Here is a 19,871-nt window from a genome sequence, read left to right as displayed (position 1 = left end):
AGTCAGTTAAGCATCTGACTTGGCTTTGGCTCAGGTCCTGATCTCATGGGTCATTAGATCGAGTCCCGCACCCAGCTCTGCACTCAGCAGGAGTCTGCTTGGATATTCTCTCCCTCTGCCCCTTCCCCCACTAATGCTCTCTCTCTCTCACATAAATAAATAAATAAAATCTTTTAAAAAAATCTTATAAAGTGTACCTATAGGATAAATTCCTAGAAGTAGAACTGGGGGGGGTCAAAGGATATATAGTTTTATGTTTACAGTATATATAAATTATTAATCAAATAAAATCATATTGGATACACTATGGACCAAACCAAGAAATAAAGCCTTTTCTACTCCCTCCTCTTTATAAACTTACATTTCCGTGCTTTTCCAAAATATGTGATTAGAACTAATCAATGTTATCTCAAAAGCTGTCCTTAAATGCCTGCTATGTTCATTATTAAAAATCATCAGAGGGGGGCACCTGGGTGGTTCAGTTGGTTAAGTGACTGCCTTCAGCTCAGTTCATGATCCTGGAGTCCCAGGATTGAGTCCCACATGGGCTCCTTGCTCAGCAGGGAGTCTGCTTCTCCCTCCTCCCCTCCCCCCTCTCATGCTCCCTCTCTATCTCATTCTCTCTCTCTCAAATAAATAAAATCTTAAAAAAAAAATCATCAGAGGGGCGCCTGGGTGGCTCAGTCTGTTAAATGTCCGACTCTAGGTTTTGACTCAGGTCATGATCTCAGGGTCATGGGATTGGCCCCACATGGGGTTCCATGCTCAGCATGGAGTCTGTTTGTCCCTCCCCCCCATTCTCTCTCTAGAATAAATAAAATCTTTAAAAAGAAAAAAAAAAATTTTAAGCATCAGAAACAGGTAATGTTCAAAATGGAGGACAGAATGGAAACTCCCTATTTAGAAAACTAATTTAGGTGACCAAAGCCAAAATACTGGTTACACAGAGGGTAAAGGCTAAGAAACTGGCATGAGAGAGCCTGCTAGAACATAAGAAACGTTCTGATCTTCATCTAGGTGGTGGCTACACGTATACATATGTGAACATTCATTAAGCTATACACTTAAGATTTGTGTACCTTACCAAGCGTGTATAATATTATTGGGTTTTATATGGTGCAGTTGGCTAAGTGTCCAATTCTTGGATTCAGCTCAAGTCATGATCTCAGGGTCCTGGGATTGAGGCCCACGTCAGGCTCTACACTCAGCATGGAGTCTGCTTGTCCCTCTCCCTCCGTTCCTCCCCCTGCTCTCACTCGCTCTCTTTCAAATGGATAATTAAAATCTTAAAAAAAAGTTATTGAAAAGACTATGTATTCCAATCACTAAAAGTGGATGATCAGATTTCATGTACCCCTGATGTGATGGAACAAAAAAAATCATTAGGCAGTGTTCTTGAAAAGGAAAAGGGGGGGGAAAGATGTGTGTGTCGGGGTGGGGGGAATAAGTTAAATACCACTAGGAAACAATTAACCAAATTTAGAATATGGGAAATTCTACAGGACAAATGGATAGGGTTTGTTTGGGTTTTTTTTAAGAACTTATTTATTTGAGAGAGGGAGGGAGAGGGAGGGAAAGAGCAGAGGGGAGGGGCAGAGGGAGAGGGAAAGAGAAACTTAAGCAGACTCTGCATTGAATGTGGAGCCCGACGCAGGGCTCAATCTCACAACCCTGAGATCAGGACCTGAGCTGAAACCAAGAGTTGGGACACTCGACTGCGCCACCCAAGCGCCCCCAAATGGATGAGTTTTGTCAATAAATAAGTGGTATTTAAAAAAAGAAAGAGGTCTTTTAAAATTAAAAGGTACTAAAAAGACTGAAAAAGACTAAAAAGATGCAATGTCTGGACCTTGTTTGGATCCTGATATAAGCAAATCAACCATAAAACAATTTTTTTGAAACACATGGTCCAGTCTGAGTACAGACTATGTGTAAGGTAATAACATACTAATGAACATTGTTAGGTATGATATAGTATTGTAGTCATGTTTTTAAAGTCATCAGATTTTATACTTAAATATTTAGGGGTGAAAAATATTGTTTGAGATTTGTTTTTAAATAGTTCAGTAAGAGGGAGACAAAGATAAAACAAGATTAACAAATTGTGGGTAATTATTAAAGGTGATGATGGCTACATGAGGGTTCATTATATTATCCTATTTGTATATGTGGTGTTGGAAACTTTCCATATTAAAAAGTTAAAAAAGAAAAAGCTAAGGCTACTATTCCACAACTAATGTAAAAAAGGCCTTTAATAGATAAAACCACACACAATCCAAGGGTTTTCAGTGTTCCAGAAAGTCATTAAGGTTCCACAAAAGCCCATTAGGGATAACACACAAATACACACTGAGGGATGGGTGTGTTTTGGGAAATGAGTAATAGAGAACTACCTTTATCAATTTTTCATATGGATTGCTTTACAAAAGAGGCTCTTGCCTAAAGAGTGAAAAACATTCATGCCATGAAAAAGAGTTCTGGATTAAACATCAAAAGTAGCTTTCATCAGACTCTTACAATAATCAGTTATGAGGTTTAATAATTTCTACTAATAAGATAACAAGCATGGGACTAGAAGAATAGGGAAGTAATCAAAGAAACAAAATAACTTCTGCAATATCTGGATTTCCAGATCCAGAAATCAAAGGACAAGAAGGACTTCTTTAAGGTACCAATCCCCAATCTACAGGCAGTACTGTACCATCTTAATTCCAAAAAAACCTCAGGAATATTTTTTTCAGTACTATGTTTGCATAAGATTTAGTTTTTTTAAAAGGGGAGTATGCTGAGTTATTATTAAAGTCCCATTCAGATTTAAAATGTCAAGGCCTTCAATCACAATTATTAGCTTTTTTTAATGCTTTTATCACCCTAGCTAATATTTTTCTGGATAGCCCATGTTTATCTCTAAATCCTCAAACTATGTTTTTTAAAAGTTCTTTTTTATAATTATGAAAAATTTTAAACCCACAAATACATTGAATACCCTTTTTTCCCTTACAGTCACCGACTTTATATATTGTGCCAAATGTTTTACCAAACCATCTGAAAATAGGCTGTAGACATCACGATACTTCACCCCAAAATACTTCAGCATGAATCTGCTAAAAAACTAGGACATCTCCCTTTGCAACCACATCACCATTAACACACTCAAGAAAATAATCAATTTAGTATCATCTAACATACACATCATACTCAAATTTCAACTGTCCCCAAAATGTCCTTTACAGCTGTTTTTCCCCTAATCCATTCAAGGTTCATGCACTGCATTTGTCAATATAAAATATTCTCCCCTCAATTCTCCTCTACCTACCACTTCTCTATTCTTCAGAACACTGACTCCTTTAAGGAGTCCTGTCTGGCTGTCCCACATAATTCCCCATATTCTAGATGTGTGAATTTCCTCAAGGTTAGACTCAGATCCAAGAGTTAGCAAGAATAGCACACGAGGCTTGCTAGGCACCTCCCGTTGCATCACATCAGGAAGCACATAATGTTGGGTCACCTTACCTCTGGACTTGCCAAGCTCAACCACTCAATAAATATGGTAACGACTAGATCACTCTATTTTAAAGGCATAATTTTCTCTTAGTAATTAATAAGTAATATGTAGAGTAAGAATTTGAGACTACATGAACATTTTTGTTCCTCAATAACCTTTCTCTAAACTGTTTTAGATTAATTGATGATCTCTGCCCAATTTAATCATATTGATGATTACAAAATAGTGATTTTTTTACAAAGTTCTATTATTCCCTCCTTTATTAATTGGCATTCTTCTGGTTTTTCATTTTTTTCCGTCTTGCTTTTTTTAAAATTTCTATGAACTCATGGATTTTGTTTCCTTTTCTTTTTTTTTTTTTTTTTAAGATTTTACTTATTTATTGACAGAGAGAGAGAGAGCATAAGCAGGGAGAGTGGCAGGCAGAGGGAGAAGGAGAAGCAGGCTCCCCGCAGAGCAGGGGAGCCCAATGTGGGACTTGATCATGGGATCATGACCTGAGCCAAAGGCAGTCGCTTAACCAACTGAGCCATCCAGGCACCCTGGATTTTTGTTTCTTAATTCACAGTGTTACAATCCATTACCTTGATTATCTATCATTTTTCAGTTTTCAAATTGTCTACAATTTGGCCTCTGGGAATCTCTTCAAACCTGCTCATATGTCCTTCCAACATCACCCCATCAACCTTTGAGTACTTCCTCACTTTCTAATATTCAGTCACTTCTCCAAGGAGCTCTAGTCTCATTTAGTGAGAAATGTTTTTTAGGATTCAATATCTGCATACTATGTGTACTCACGGCTACCAGGATGCCATTTTAACAGGTTGCTTTTTCTTACCCAATGCATATATCACATTTTCAATTAAGACTTTGGAAAATATTCCAGGATTGTAGATACTTCCAAGCAAGTCTGTGATTTTAAAGTTCATTAAACAGAGATGTCATTTATCTTTGCTCCTCACTTTGTTTCTCTTTTAATACTTCTAAGATCTATGCAATAAATGATACTAAATCACAAATTCTTGTTTGTATAATACGATTAATACTATTTTATTCTACTCACATCCTGGTTCAGCAAGCATCAAAGGACACTGTATTATTACTGTTTGTACATACAAGCATACATATAGATGTTCTGTGTGACTATATACGTACACATAAATACACACATTTTCCTTATTAAGAGACAGAGGTAAAGATATATAAGTGATTAAAAATGCATCCTTGGGTCGCCTGGGTGGCTCAGTAGTTAAGCGTCTGCCTTCGGGCTCAGGTCATGATCCCAGGGTCGTAGGATCAAGCCCTGCATCGGGCTCTCTGCTCCGCAGGAAGCCTGCTTCTCCCTCTCCCACTCCCCCTGCTTGTGTTCCCTCTCTCGCTGTGACTCTCTCTGTCAAATAAATAAATAAAAAATCTTTAAAAAAAATAAAAATGCATCCTTTTTGGGTGCCTGGGTGGCTCAGTCAGTTAAGTGTCTGCCTTTGGCTCAGGTCATAATCCCAGGGTCCATGGATCGAGCCCCACATCTGGCTCCCTGCTCAGTGGGGAGTCTGCTTCTCACTCTCCCTCTGCCTCTCCCCTGGCTTGTGCTAGCTTGCGTGCTCTCTCAAATAAATCTTTAAAAATTAATAAATAAAATAAAATAAGTAAATATTTAAAAAAAAAAAAAACCATTCCTATTCCATGGTTAAAAAAAACAAAGAAGGGGGCATCTGGCTGGCTCAGTCAGAGAAGCATGCAGCTCTTGATTTTGGGGTTGGGAGTTCAAGCCCCACATTGGCTATAGAGATTACTTAAATAAATAAACTTTAAAAAAAAGAGAGAGAAGAAAACAAAAAAATTGGTAACATGTAAAGGGTACAGAGTGAAAAGCAGATCTCACTTTCATTCCCATCCCTCCAATCATCTACTTCTGACCTTAGAAGAAATCATTTTAAGTTTTCATGCCTAGAGGAAGACATATGTGTGTATACATGCAGATTTGATTTTTGTATATTGCAGAATACTCTAAATACTCTTCTGTACTCTGCTTTTATACTTAATGTTTCCTGAACATCTTGCTGTATTGGTACTTACAGAAATTCCCCATTTAACAGCTTCACAGTAACTCACTGTATGGACAAACTATAATTATTAACCATCCACTATTAGTGGACTATCAGTGATCACGTCTTTTTGCTATTATAAATAATGTGACAATGAACATCTTTAGTCATTTTGTACCTACAAAAATGTACCATAGGATAAATATCTTGAAATAAAACTGAAGAATGTAAGGTATATTTATCTCACATTTTATAAATTTGCCAAATTGCCTTCCAACACTATCAATTTACTCTCAACAAAAAAGTATGTAACTGTTTCCCCCTTTCCAATACAAAGTATTAAACTTTTTCACCTCTGACAATCTGATAGGTGAAAAACGGTACTTCACTACAATGCTAATGTGTAATTTACTAACTATATAAATATAAATGAAAATGACATCTTTTCATTTGTTTAAGTGCTAATGTCATCTCTATTTCTTTTTCTATTAACTATCATTCTGGTACTTTAACTATATTCTTTTGGGTTCACCAGTCTTTCATTTCTTAATTTATAGGATACAAACCCACATTTGTATATGGAAATTTGACCTAGATTGTTGTATGTATTCTAAATATTTCCCTCAGTTTTTCTCCTTTTAATTTTGCTTATAACATTTTTTTCTCTGCAGAAATCCAAAATTTTTATGTTGCAAAATATATCGTGTTTTTTAATGGCTCATCTTTTGTCATGTTTTAAAAAGTCATTTCTAGGGGCACCTGGGTGGTTCAGTTGGTAAGGATCTGACTCTTGATTTCAGCTCATGTCATGATCTTAGGGTCATGAGATCAAGCCCCACATCGGTCTCCACACTCAGTGGGGAGTCTGCCCCCCGCCCCTCCCCCAGCTTGTGTTCTCTCACTCTAAAATAAATAAATCTTTTGAAAATAAATTTAAAAATTAAAAAATAAAGTCTTTTTTTTTTAAGATTTTATTTATTTATTTGACAGAGAGAGACAGCAAGAGTGGGAACACAAGCAGGGGCAGTGGGAGAGGGAGAAGCAGGCTTCCCGCTAAGCAGGGAGCCCGATGAAGGGCTCGATCCCAGGACCCTGGGATCATGACCTGAGCCAAAGGCAGATGCTTAACGACTGAGCCACCCAGGTGCCCCAAATCATTTCTATTTAATGTTTATAAATAATAATTTTCCTATATTTTCATATAGTATAACAGTTCATCATAAATATATGTAAATTTATTTTAATATAAAGAAGGCTTTACATTTAAATAAGAGCTTCTCCAATCCCAAATACTTTCAGAGAATCAGAAAAGCTATTGTTCTTTTCCCCAAAAGCCAACAGAGTACTCATTCAAATAACTGACATTTAAAACCCAAGAAAATTCCCAACAGATTAAAAGTGCTAGATAACTTAAAATAGGTCCTTCTCAGTTATACAGCTTCACAGCTGCTATATTTGACCAATCCCTAATGATTTTTCCAAATAAGATATGAAATAAAAGAAATAATATTCAACTTGAGATTTCTACAATATATCCATTATATTATTTAAAATATTCTCTTCCTGGGGCGCCTGGGTGGCTCAGTCAGTTAAGCGTCTGCCTTCGGCTCAGGCCATGATCCCAGGGTCCTGGGATCAAGCCCCGCATTGGGCTCCCTGCTCAGCGGGAAGCCTGCTTCTCTCTCTCTGTCTGCCACTCCCCCTGCTTGTGCTCTCTTTTACTCTAATAAATAAATAAAATCTTAAAAAAAAAAATATTCTCTTCCTTAATTTGCTCATCACTAAATAACCTTTTATATCCAATTTTTACATGATTAGATATTAATGACAACCAACAAAAACTTTAATGACAGTTTCTACCAAGAAGACTTCTCTCTATATATCATGTATTAAGAATAAGAGGTTCATTACCAATCTACAAAACTCATAGATGATAAAATTGATCTAATTAAAAGTTCAACTTTTTTTAAACCTTTTTTACTAAAGAAAATGATCTTAGAGGAAAAATGTGATCCATTTATACCCAAATGACCAACGTTAACTTACCATGTGTGGAGCACTGATTGTTGCTTGGAAACCTGCAAAAGAAGAAGAGAACTACTGACACATTCACCTGCAAAAACATACCAGATACTCCATGTAACTCCTTTCCTAACATCCACAAATTCTTTTTCATAATAATATTTCTCGTTTTTATGATCTCAAGAAAATAAAACTTTTATTTTGCATTTTAGAGTACTGTCAAGTAGCAGTTATAATGAGAAAATACATCATGCCAAAGGCTAATATGCTCATCTAGTACAACACTCCCACTATTTCTAAAAATTTCTTCTCCCATATAGTTAGCTTACGAACTCAAGAAGTTGAGTTTGTAAGTTTATGACTTGTTTTCTCTCCAGGTTTAGAAAAAGAAAATAAACTTCCATATATAATAGGTATGCAAAATTTCTGAAAATTAAATTGCTTCCTATTTCTGGCAACTTATTGAGCAACTGGCAATCAAAGTAGATTAAGAGACTAAAAAACTACCTCAGTTTACTCTTTATACTATTGCCTGATGGTAATTCACAATCTTTTCTTAGTTTTTAAGCTTTCAAGTTTTTTTTCCAGTGTTGCTTTCTCAAAACTTATTTACCTGCTTCTGCATCTGAAGCAATTTTCACTGAGCGGTGGTAGCAGGTGCCTTCGGGGTTCAGAAGCTTCCCAGGATCTTCTCTGCTGACTGTTATAGTGCTTCAAAAGAAGAAAGCATGGCAGCTGGCTGACAGAATCCTGTGGCCCTTCTAAGCCTCAAAGGCGCCCACTGCCAAGGCTCAGCAGTTCAGTAAAACCTGCTTCAGGAGAAGGAGTTAAATACCGAACTTTCTAAAACCAAGCACAAACCAAAAAATTCAGGGCAAGTGAAGCAGAGAAGTCAGTAACCACTTAATTACACTTATTTCCTTTAACATTGATTTAAAAAACTGATGTTAATATGAAAAACAACTTTAGTCAACATTAAGGGCCTAAAGAAAGCTAAGCACTCAGTTTAAACTTAAATTTTCATTAAAAGTATGTTTTAAGAAAAATGTTTAAAATATTCTTCATATATATTATACACACTTTGAAAAAATAGAAAAGGTACTTAATACATAACATCATTTTATTGAAATGGCTATGTTTGGAATTATGACACTTAACTGAGGCATAAAATTCAAACTAGCAAGGTAATAATAAATATCTGTGTCCCGTCCATTTTTATTTAACAAAAATTATACAGTAAATGAGTAAAAATGTGACATTTTCAGAAATCCAGACCTTACCTATTGATTGTGGAGAATCCATATAAGGATTACATTTTGCATAATGGGAACGGTCTGTGGCCAGCATTACTTCAAATACTTTATCTGTTTTGATGATTCCATTTTCTGAAATGAATGAGGCAAACATTTTAAGCTAGGAGCGAGATGACCAGATATACTTTAGAATTTACTCTGGAGAGACTGGACTGGAAGAGAGCAAGATTGGAAGTTGCTGTAATGGCCCAGGTAAACACAACCTGGTCTTCAGCAATGACACTAAGGATGAAGAAAAGTAGAAGGATTTGAGTTACATTTAATAGGTAATATATACCTAACTAACTAGCTTTGGAGGAAGGATGTTGGGTAATGGTTGAGATGCTGATATCATATACTGATTTGCGAAATCCTGGAGAAGGAGCAGAGTAAGGAGGAAAATGATAACTTACTTATTCAGTTAGTGGCTATAAACCATACAAGTGGAGAAAAGCAGCAGTCCACTGAACACGTGGATCTGGGGCTCAGGAAAGAGATCTAGGACAGTGATAGAGACTTCTGGTAATATAGACGGTAACTGAAACAATGGAAGTGAACTCAAGTAGCCAGGGAAGAATACACAAAGAAGAAAAATAAAAGCGAACATTGAAGAGATGTGCAAAGGAAGTGGATCCTTCAAAGATTATGACAAAAAGCAGCCACAAGGGTAGATGAAAATCAAGTAGATAAACTGTTACAAACCCCAACTGAAAAGAAATTTTTCAAGAAGGAAAGCAAGGTCAATGATTATAAACTATAAATTCTTTGAGATTGAGTAAATATGTTAAACTTAAATAACCCTCATGGTACCATGCACAGTTATTATTCAGTAAAGCCCTTATTAACTCACTCAATATGCTGACTGTCTAATACATACCAGATACAATGGTACACACTTAGGATTATTATTATATAGGATTAGAAATAAACAAGATAATATAATTACAATTTCACAATTTAAATGGGTGAATTAGGGGAGCCTGGGTGGCTCAGTCGTTAAGCGTCTGCCTCTGGCTCAGGTCATGATCCCAGGGTCCTGGGATGGAGCCCCGCATCAGGCTCCCTGCTCAGCAGGAAGCTTGCTCCTCCCTCTCCCACTCCCTCTGCTTGTGTTCCCTCTCTCGCTGTGTCTCTCTCTGTCAAATAAATAAATAAAATCTTTTAAAAATAAATAAATAAATAGGTGAATTATATAATAAAAGTATACTTCAGTAAAGCTGTTTAAAAAAAAGATTCAATGGGGGTGCCTGGGTGGCTCAGTCGGTTAAGTGACTCTTGATCTCAGCTCAAGTATTGATCTCGGGGTCGTGAGTTCATGCCCCACACCGGGATCCAAGCTGGGTGGGAAGCCTACTTTAAAAAAATTGGAAAATAAATTAAAAATATATTTTAAAGAAAAGATTCAATGGAGGTGCTTGGGTGGCTCAGTTAGTTAAGCGTCTGACTCTTGGTTTTAGGACAGGTCGTGATCTTTGGGTCCTGAGATCAAGCCCTGCGTTGGGCTGCATGCTTGGCGAGGAGTCTGCTTGTCCCTCTCCCACTGCTCCTCCACTTGCTTGCTCAATCTCTCTCTTTCTCTCATAAATAAATAAAAAATCTTTACAAAAAATTCAATGGGACTAGAAGTGGCAATCGAGAAGCTCTGATTCTGGGGAAGAATCAAAAGAAAACAGGGAAAGAATGGTGCCTTTTGGTGCAGCAATAAAGGAAAAGAAAATTAAGGATCCTGCAGAAACAAAAAGCAACAAGATGTGCCGACTCCTCCCCCTTTTTCCCCAGCACTACTCCTAACACATCACCAACCTTTAAAGAAACTGCAAGTCACTATACTGAAAAAGGTGCTCTGGAACTGTGTCCACAAAATGTCCAAAAATAGGAAAAAGAAAAAAAACCCAACTCCATTCAAAGATACTGTAAAAAGAAAACAAAATGCAAATCAAAACATTTTAGCTGAGGGGCATTTGGATGGCTCAGCAGGTTGAGCATCCAACTCTTGGTTTTGGCTCAGGTTATGGTCTCTGGGTCATGAGTGAGATCAAGCCCTGCCTTGAGCTCCAAGCTCAGCAAGGAATCTGCTTGAGATTCTTCCCCCTCCCTCTCCCTCCCATCCCTCCTTGTGCTCTCTAAAATAAATAAAATCTTTAAAAAAACAAAAACAGAAAAGGGGTGCCTGGGTGGCTCAGTCGGCTAAGCATCTGACTTTGGCTCAGGTCATGATTTCAGGGTCCTGGGACTGAGCCCTATGTCAGGCTCTGTACTCAGTGGGGAGTCTGTTCCTCCCTCTCCCCTCCCCCTGCTCATGCTCTCTCTCTCTCAAATAAATAAAATCTTTAAAAAATTAAAAATTAAAAAAAATTTCAGCTGATTAAACAGAAACAAACAGCAGAAAGTAAGGAAAAGTATTACCAGGAATAATCAACCTCATGACATATACTAATAAAACTATCAGACTTTAGGGGCACCTGGTAGCTCAGTTGGTTAAGCATACAACTCCTGATTTCAACTCAGGTCATGATCTCAGGGTAGTGAGATGGAGCCCCACAGTTCTAGGTGTAGAGTCTCTCTCCTTCTCCTTCTGCCCCTCCTCCACTGCCCCTGCACCCAAGCCTGGCTTGGGAGCATACTCCCTGTAAAACAAAAACAAACAACAACAAAAACTCAGACTTTAAAGGCATGGAAAAAAATCCTCAGAGCCTCAAGGCAAAAAAATCATATTACCTAGTAAGGGTTAAAAAAAAAAAAAAAAAAAAAGGTTAGGCAACCATCAGATTTCCTAAAAGCAAAATTCAAAGCAAAGCAAGAATGAATCAACATTTTCAAGAAATTCAAGAAAAGAAAATGCCTGGATGGCTCAGTCGGTTAAGCATCTGACTCGGTTTTGGCTCAGGTCATGATCTCAGGGTCCTGGGATCATGTCCCAGGTCAGGCTCAGTGCTCAATGCGGAGTCAGCTTGAGATTCCCTCTCTCCCTCTGCCCGGCCCACACCTTACACACTCTCTCTCTCAAATTAATAAATCTTTAAAAAAAAAAGAAAAGAAAATGCAAATCAGCAATTGAAAAGAAGCAAACTACTGAGGCACCTCATTGGCTTAGTCCATACAGCATGCAACTCTTGATCTTGGGATCATGAGTTCAAGCCTCTCATTGCGCATAGAGCTTACTCAAAAAAAAAAAAAAAAAAAAAATTAAAACCCCACAATGACAAAAAAACAACAAAAAAAGCAAACTACTAATACATTCAACAACTTGAATAAATCTCAAAAGTACTAATCTCAGTGAAAGAAGTCAGACAAGACTATACACTATATGATTCCATTTATATCAAATTCTAGAAAAGTCAAAACCATAGTGGCAGACGGCTCATCTGTGATTGCTAGAGAGTGGGGGTAAAAGGAGTAGATTAATTGCAAAGGGGCATCAGGAAACTTTGTGGGTAAAAGAAATGTTCTGTATCAGAGATCAGCAAATTTTCATGAAAGTCCAAATAGTAAATATTTCAGGCTTTGCAGACCAAAGTCTCTGTTGCAAAAACTCAACTGTCAATGTAGTATGGGAACAACCACAAACAATACCAAATAAAGGCTATATTAAGATAAATTTTTATATCTAAAAATAGACAGTAAGGGTGCCTGGGTGCCTCAGTCAGTTAAGCTGTGACTCTTGATTTCAGCTCAGGTCACGATCTCAGTGTCCTGGGATCGGGCCCCACTTTGGGCTCCACACTCAGCCAGGAGTCTGCTTCAGAAGTCTCTCTCCCTCTGCTCCTCCCTCAGCCTGCTCAGGCACACACTCGCTCTATATAAAATAAATACATCTAAATAAATAAATAAATAAATAGATACAGACAGTAGCCCAGATTGGCTTATGGGGTGTAGTTTGCTGACCCTTGTTCTATATCATTAGGGTGCTGGGTTACACAACTAAATTTGTCAAATTTTTCAAATTGTAATTTTTTTTAAGCAAGAGAGAGAGAGAACACGTGTGTGTATGTACATGTGTACACGAGCACAATGGGGAGAATCTTAAGCAGGCTCCAGGCCCAGCATTGTTGGGTTCCATCTCACAACCCTGAGATCATGACCTGAGTCGAAATCAAGAGCCAGACACTTAACTGACTGAGTCACCCAAGCACCGCCTAAATGTTTGGGTTTTTTTAAGATTTTATTTATTTGAGGGAGTGAGCAAGAGAGCACGACGGGGGGAAGGGGCAGAGGGAGAGGGAGAATGAAGCTCTCCCCTGAGCAGGGAGCCCCACACAGGACTCCATCCCAGGACCCCGGGATCATGACCTGAGCAGAAGGCAGACGCTTAACCAACTGAGCCACCCAGGCACCCCCCACCAAATGGTTTTTAAAAGCATGTCATTATTTATTAAAAAGCTGAACACATCAAGGCTCAGAATCAAGGTTTATTAGACCATTATTGGTTGGTTTCCAAAATTTTCACCACAAGATTCTTTTTATTTTTGCCCTGAATTCTGTATTTTGAAAGATGCCTAAACTAAGCTACATTTACTAAGTTATTAAGTGATTTTGCCATTTTTGGTAATTTGACATATACAACTGCCAGTGCCTTGAAAATTTTTATCAAACAGCAAAATAATTTAATGTTTCACTTTTTTGTGGATAGCCTAATTATGAGTAAATGTGTAATTACCATTAGGCTTTCTGAAATAGTGAACAGCTTTAGAACCACCCATACCCAATCCTCCTGTGCCCTAGAGACCAAGGACCTTAATTAAATAATTATAATAATGGCGGGTGCCTGGGTGGCTCAGTTGGTTAAGCCACTGCCTTCAGCTCAGGTCATGATCCTGGAGTCCCTGGATTGAATCCCGCATCAGGCTCCCTGCTTGGCAGGGAGTCTGCTTCTCCCTCTGACCCTCCTCCCTCTCACGCTATCATTCTCTCTCTCTCAAATAAATAAATATCTTTAAAAATAATAATTATAATAATGGCTAATGTTGGTCCAAATATGCAATTGATCCAAAAGAGAAGTCAGTAGGATTCAAAAAGGAGAATGCAATAGAATCCAAGCCATAAGTCAAATAATAAAAAACTTGAAAAGATTAGAGCGATGTTAAGGTGTCTGTTTCTTTTTTCAACTTGATGGATGGTGGAAGGGTGCAGAGGTGGAAGGGTACAGATAAATTCCAGGAAAAAAACAAAAATGCTGTAAGAGTCATGATTTAGATATGAAGAAAACTAAAATGTGACATGATTTCAAGCAACTGATCAAATGTGAAAACAAGGAAAAATATCCGACTATTCCTCTACAATAGTGGAGGGGTCTGTGATATTGGAAACAGAAAGTAGGGAATAAACTCACAGCAGACTACATAACTCAGCCAAATGTTGACATAATCATACAATTGATGACTACTGATTTTCAACACTTAAAAATCAACAAAATGCAGAAAATTTATTTACTGCTCAGAACACAAATTATCAACTTTGACAATGTAAAAGAGCCGCTAGTAAGTTGGGAAATGAGATGGAGAACTCCCTAGTATCCTTTCTTACAAAGTAGAAGGGTTAACCAGAGGTAGTGTTAGTTTATAAATTATGAAACAAGAAACTGAGGTTAAAGTATATTACTTAATGTTAGAAAGGTAACCACAAAAAAGGAAGCAAAAAATTATGATGTAACTATATGAGGGAAAGGTGGGTTTGTAGAGTTAAATACTTGTCCATCTTGGCAGGAGGTCAACAGATAATGTCTGAAGTTGATAAAACAAGAAATGACAGTTTAACCACATGATTTAAAGACATGAAGATAATCACCAGAAAAAACAAAAAAAATGTAGTTAAATGTGGTTCCCTCTAGGCAATGAGTCTAGGGGTGGGAAGGAATGGAGCCAAGCAATTGTTATTTTTCAATAAATGCCCTTGTGTAGGATTTTATCTTTTAACCATGTACATGTATTACTTGACTAAAAATTAATCTTGGGGCACCTGGGTGGCTCAGTTGGTTAAAGCATCTGACTCTTAATCTCCATTCAGGTCTTGATCTCAGGGTTATGAGTTCAAGCCCCACAATGGGCTCCACGCTGGGTGTGGAGCCTACTTAGAAAATAAATAAATAGAAGGTGCCTGGGTGGCTCAGTTGGTTAAGCGACTGCCTTTGGCTCAGGTCATGATCCTGGAGTCCTGGGATCGAGTCCCACATCGGGCTCCCTGCTCAGCAGGGAGTCTGCTTCTCCCTCTGACCCTCCCCCCTCTCATGCTCTCTCTCTCTCATTCTCTCTTTCAAATAAATAAATAAAATCTTTAAAAAAGAAAAGAAATAAATTTTAAAATCTTTTTAAAAAATAAAAATTAATCTTAATTCTCCTAACCTTGTTATCAGATAGTATGTATTTATATAAATATATAAACAATACACACACACACACACACACACCTCCGATTAGCAAGATGTAAGATGTGGCAGGGGACTCGTTTTCCTTCCCAGTGGTAGAATTTTAACTGGGTGCATTATCTAGCCTCTCTGTAGTTATGTGTAGTCTTAAAATTCAGTTCTTGTCAACAGAACATACACAGAAATTATGTATGCAACTTCCAGATCATCCCCTTAAAAAGGAATGGGTTTTTTTCTCTTTTGCCATTCTTCTCCCCACTGGCCGGAATACGGAAATGATGGAGGTAAATTATCTTCAAACTTTTAGATAAGGGAAAGACTTTAGGAAGCACAAGAGAGATGAACGCAGGTCCTCAACACTTTAGAACCACCATATTAGCTCTGAACTGTTTATGCTTGGGTTGTTACAGGAGACAGAACTTTGATTTTGTTTCAGCCATTGTTATTGTGGTCTTTGTTACAGCAGCTGAACAGGAACCCTAATGCACACAGTGTATGAGGAAAACAAGATCAGTCTGAAGAACAGGAATGGAGTTGGAGGGTGGAAATAGGTTGTAGAAGACCCTAAAGAGGCCTGAAAGCTGAGCAAGAGGTGTTTACACTTGACAGAGTAAGCAATGGGAAGCCTGGGCAAGCAAGTGACTTAACAGAAAGCAGTATCTTAGGAAAACTAGCATAATGTGTAGAACGGAGCTGAGGGGAGGGAAACTGAGAGTGTGACAACCCATCAGACACTTGGAGGTCTATCACTCCAAGTATGGACTAAGGACCCAGGCTGGGAGAATACAACAACAGTGGAAGCAATGACTAGGAAAGGTATCCATAAGAACTGCTGAGTTAATGTGGTAACAGTCTGAAAGAATCAATGACTACTCCCAGATTTTTGATCCAGGAGAACAGAAGAATGGAAGCAACCCTGGCAGAAACGGAAAGGAAGAAAGCCTGTGTTGATATGAAGCACTGAACATCGGGGGGAAAAGTAAGCTGCCATGGACTTCAAACAAGTTTCTCTAATCTTGCTACAAAGTTGCATCTCAGGGCCCGCCTGGGTGGCTCAGTCGGTTAAGCGTCTGCCTTTGGCGCAGGTCATGATCCTGGGGTCCTGGGATTGAGTCTCCCATCAGGCTCCTTGCTCGGCAGGGAGCCTGCTTCTCCCTCTCCCTTTGCCCCTCATTCTGCTCTCGTGCTCTCTCTCTCTCTCAAATAAATAAAATCTTTAAAAAAAAAAGTTACATCTCAATAAAATAAGTATTACATTACATATTACTTTATTTGACTTGAACAGTTGCTAACCATCTACTCTATATTCCTTCTCAACTATCAACATGCCAGGATAAACAGTAAGAAATGAACAAACTGGTCACCTTTACTTCCTATCTAGAATGATTAGGCATAAGAGGTAAACAGAGCTTGAGACACTTTCAGTATAGAAAGTCTGAGAAATTAGTTTTAAATTCATACTATAATCAAAGAAGAATTTCACATGATGGCAAATTATGATAAAGTATATTATCTAAGTACCAGAGATTATTTAAAAATACATTTTTCTTCCTAGAGTTGTTGAATCACTATGTTGTACACTTGAAACTAATGTAGCACTCTGTGTCAGATAATTAAGAAAGAAAAAACACATATCGCCCTGGACTGCTATCACTCCTAATAGATACATGAAGTTAACTATTTGTTTTGACACTATTTCTTTTCTTTTTTTTTTTAAGATTTTATTAATTTACTTGACAGAGAGAGACAGCGAAAGAGAGAACACAAGCAGGGGGGAGTGGGAGAGGGAGAAGCAGGCTTCCCGCTCAGCGGGGAGCCCGATGCGGGGTGATCCCAGGACCCTGGGATCATGACCTGAGCAGAAGCAGACGCTTAACGACTGAGCCACCCAGGCGCCCCTTTTTTCTTTTTCTTTTTGACACTTTCTTATAGGAGGATATTCCCTGGACTCCTCACATTTGACAAACTACAATGTTATACAGGATTCTAAAATATAGGTAACCAAATGTTAACTTCTGTGGCTCTCTCTCCTACACACACACACACACACACACCCTGCAGGTGATTTTACAGAATCCACGATATAACTGAAATCAAGAATCTTGGATTTGGAAGAGTCCTTAGGAGTTTATATACAGTTAAAGCTGATGACAGATCTCTTCTATGATATCCCTTACAGAAAAATGGTCAACCGTTCTTTGCTTCAACATATTCAGTGACAGAAAACATTATTTTTCAAAGCCAACTCTTTGATTGTTAGGATAGCTTTGTGAATACTTCCTTATAATGAGCCAAGATCTGCCTTCCATTTGTACTGGTTTGACCCTCTACCACATGACATTTCCTAAAATATTTCAACACTATTGCTCTCTTAAGCTTTCTCATTGCTAATCAAACCACCTCAATCCCATCAAGTTACCATATAAAAGGCTGACTCTCTCTGGTCATCTTGATCACCCTTGCCTGATAATCTTCTGTGTTTTCACTGCTACTCTTAAAGTATGTTGGCTAAAACTAAATGTAATACTAATAAAAATATGTGGAACAGCACAATGGACTTAAGACCACATGAAATAGAATGTAATACAATCCATCTAGATCTAGTGCTGTCCAATAGACCTTAGGATGATGGAAATGTTCTATGTCTGCACTAACAGATCTAGCCTCATGTGGCTACTGAGCTCTTAAAATATGGTTAGTGTGACTGAGAAACTGAATTTTAAATTTCATTTAACTTTAATCGATTTAAATTTAAGTAGACATACTGATATTAAAGCCCCCCCATCATATAAATTAGATCTTACTCAATGTATTGTAAGTTTACCTATTAGTATGTACCCATAAGACTGACTTGAAACTAGTCAAAATGAGGAGGACTGGACTCTAAATGAGGTCCCAATTTCTGAAAACAATCCCTTAGGATTTTCTTAGCTGGTTATATTTGGTCCATGAATACATATAATAAAACTAATGGAATGGTCTCTTTTCCACTAGTCACGCTACTAGTAGCTAAGAACTGACACTCTAAATAGCATAAGAAAATAATTCCAATTTATTTGCAGAAATAAGTAAGAATACAAAAACTACAAATTATTATAATCCTTATTCAAATGCCTACTCAAGGTCTCCACCGAAATGTCTCCTAAGCATCTCAAATACAACATCCCCAAAAATAAACTCGTGCTCTCCACACCTCCTTGCACACCTCCTCCCCACCACCCAAAAGTCCCTGCTGCTCACTCACTTATTGTTTCCAACTCAGAAAATAGCAAATCATTCTAAATGCCCAGGCCCAAAACCTTGCTTTCATATCCTTGACTCCAATCTTTCTCCCACACCCCAAGTCTAGCACATACAATTTTTTCTGCTTGGAATGCCTGTCCCCCGGCTCTATCTGCATAGTTAGAATTTCTTCCCATCCACCAACTCTTTGCTCAAGTGACACCTTAGTGAGGCCTTCCCTCCCACAACTGCAAACCTAGTACCCCACACTCCCAAATCTCCTTCCCTACTTTGTGACTTATCATGTGACATACTAGGTATTATACTTGTCTGCTCCCATTAGAAGTAATCTATAAAAGAGAGTATTTGTTTTGTTCAGTTTGGCATATAGAAGATAGTTAAATATCAGTTAACTGACAAATCCTGTAAACATTATAGTATATGCAAAATGACACAATCAAGAATGCAAAGTAAAAATAACAGATATTATCAGAGCACTGGATTGAATTTTTTCTAACAAATAAAAATAGGTAAAAAAAAAAATGTTTTAAGTGGCCAGTATAGCATTTGAAGTCTCTCAGTTAAGAGTTAACCTTCCACAAATGCTCAGGTTTAGACACCCCTGCTCTAGGAGACCACCTTTCTCAACCTCATCTACTCCTGCCCCTATCTTTTCCTAACTTTTACCATGGCTTGATATTACTCCAATAAAAGTAGAAAATAAATTCTAATATAAACTTTACTTAAATTGTCACATTTCCTGGATTAAGCAGGCTCATAGTTGTTTTAAGTTAATTTGTTTTAAGAGCACATCATCAGCCTGTAATTATAAAATAACTATATTCTTCATTTCTATAGACCTGCATTGTCCAATATGGTAGCCATTAGCCACATGTGGCTGTTTAAGTTAAATAAATGAAAATCCAGTTCCTCAGTTGTGTTAAGCACATTTCAAATGCTGAATGCCACATGTAGCTAGTGGCTACCATATTGAGCAGGACAGATACACAGACATTACAGAGAGCTCTATTGGATAGGACTGTTACATTTTTTTCTTAAAACTTTATTCTAAAGCATAAAACTGATTCAGCTGAAACACTGGTAGAGTTTAACCTCATAATTTTCAATTCTCTGTATCAGTGATTCTCAAAGTGGTGGCCAGACCACTTGCAGCATTACTTAGGAACTTGTTAAAAATACAAACTCCTGAGGATAGCTGGCTAGTTCAGTCTGTGGAGCATGTGACTCTTGATCTCAGGGTTGTAAGTTCAAACCTCACATTGGGCGTGGAGCCTACTTAAAAAGAATAAATAAATTTATTTATTAAAAAAAATACAGGGGTGCCTGGGTGGCCCAGTTGGTTAAGCGACTGCCTTCGGCTCAGGTCGTGAGCCCGGGGTCCTGGGATTGAGTCCCACATCAGG

The 19,871-nt window shown here is 37.9% G+C and overlaps 1 protein-coding gene across 3 annotated transcripts in view; it reads right to left on the bottom strand.

Annotated features, from left to right (window-relative positions):
• The window catches only part of PCMT1 (protein-L-isoaspartate (D-aspartate) O-methyltransferase), a 42,586-nt gene that overhangs the window by 19,414 nt on the left and 3,301 nt on the right, over positions 1 to 19,871 (bottom strand). For all 3 annotated transcript variants that reach the window (XM_081829147.1, XM_081829145.1, XM_081829146.1), the window contains exons 2-3: positions 8,853 to 8,957; positions 7,597 to 7,628 (exon numbers count right to left, since the gene is read on the bottom strand). In XM_081829147.1, coding sequence (XP_081685273.1) covers positions 7,597 to 7,628; positions 8,853 to 8,957 — 137 coding nt within the window. The remainder of the gene's footprint in view (positions 1 to 7,596; positions 7,629 to 8,852; positions 8,958 to 19,871) is intronic.

This window comes from Leptonychotes weddellii, chromosome 8 (genome assembly GCF_054177405.1).
Source record: "Leptonychotes weddellii isolate Sample4059 chromosome 8, ASM5417740v2, whole genome shotgun sequence".
NCBI classification, from domain to species: domain Eukaryota; kingdom Metazoa; phylum Chordata; class Mammalia; order Carnivora; family Phocidae; genus Leptonychotes; species Leptonychotes weddellii.
This window is presented reverse-complemented; position numbering and strand designations above follow the sequence as displayed.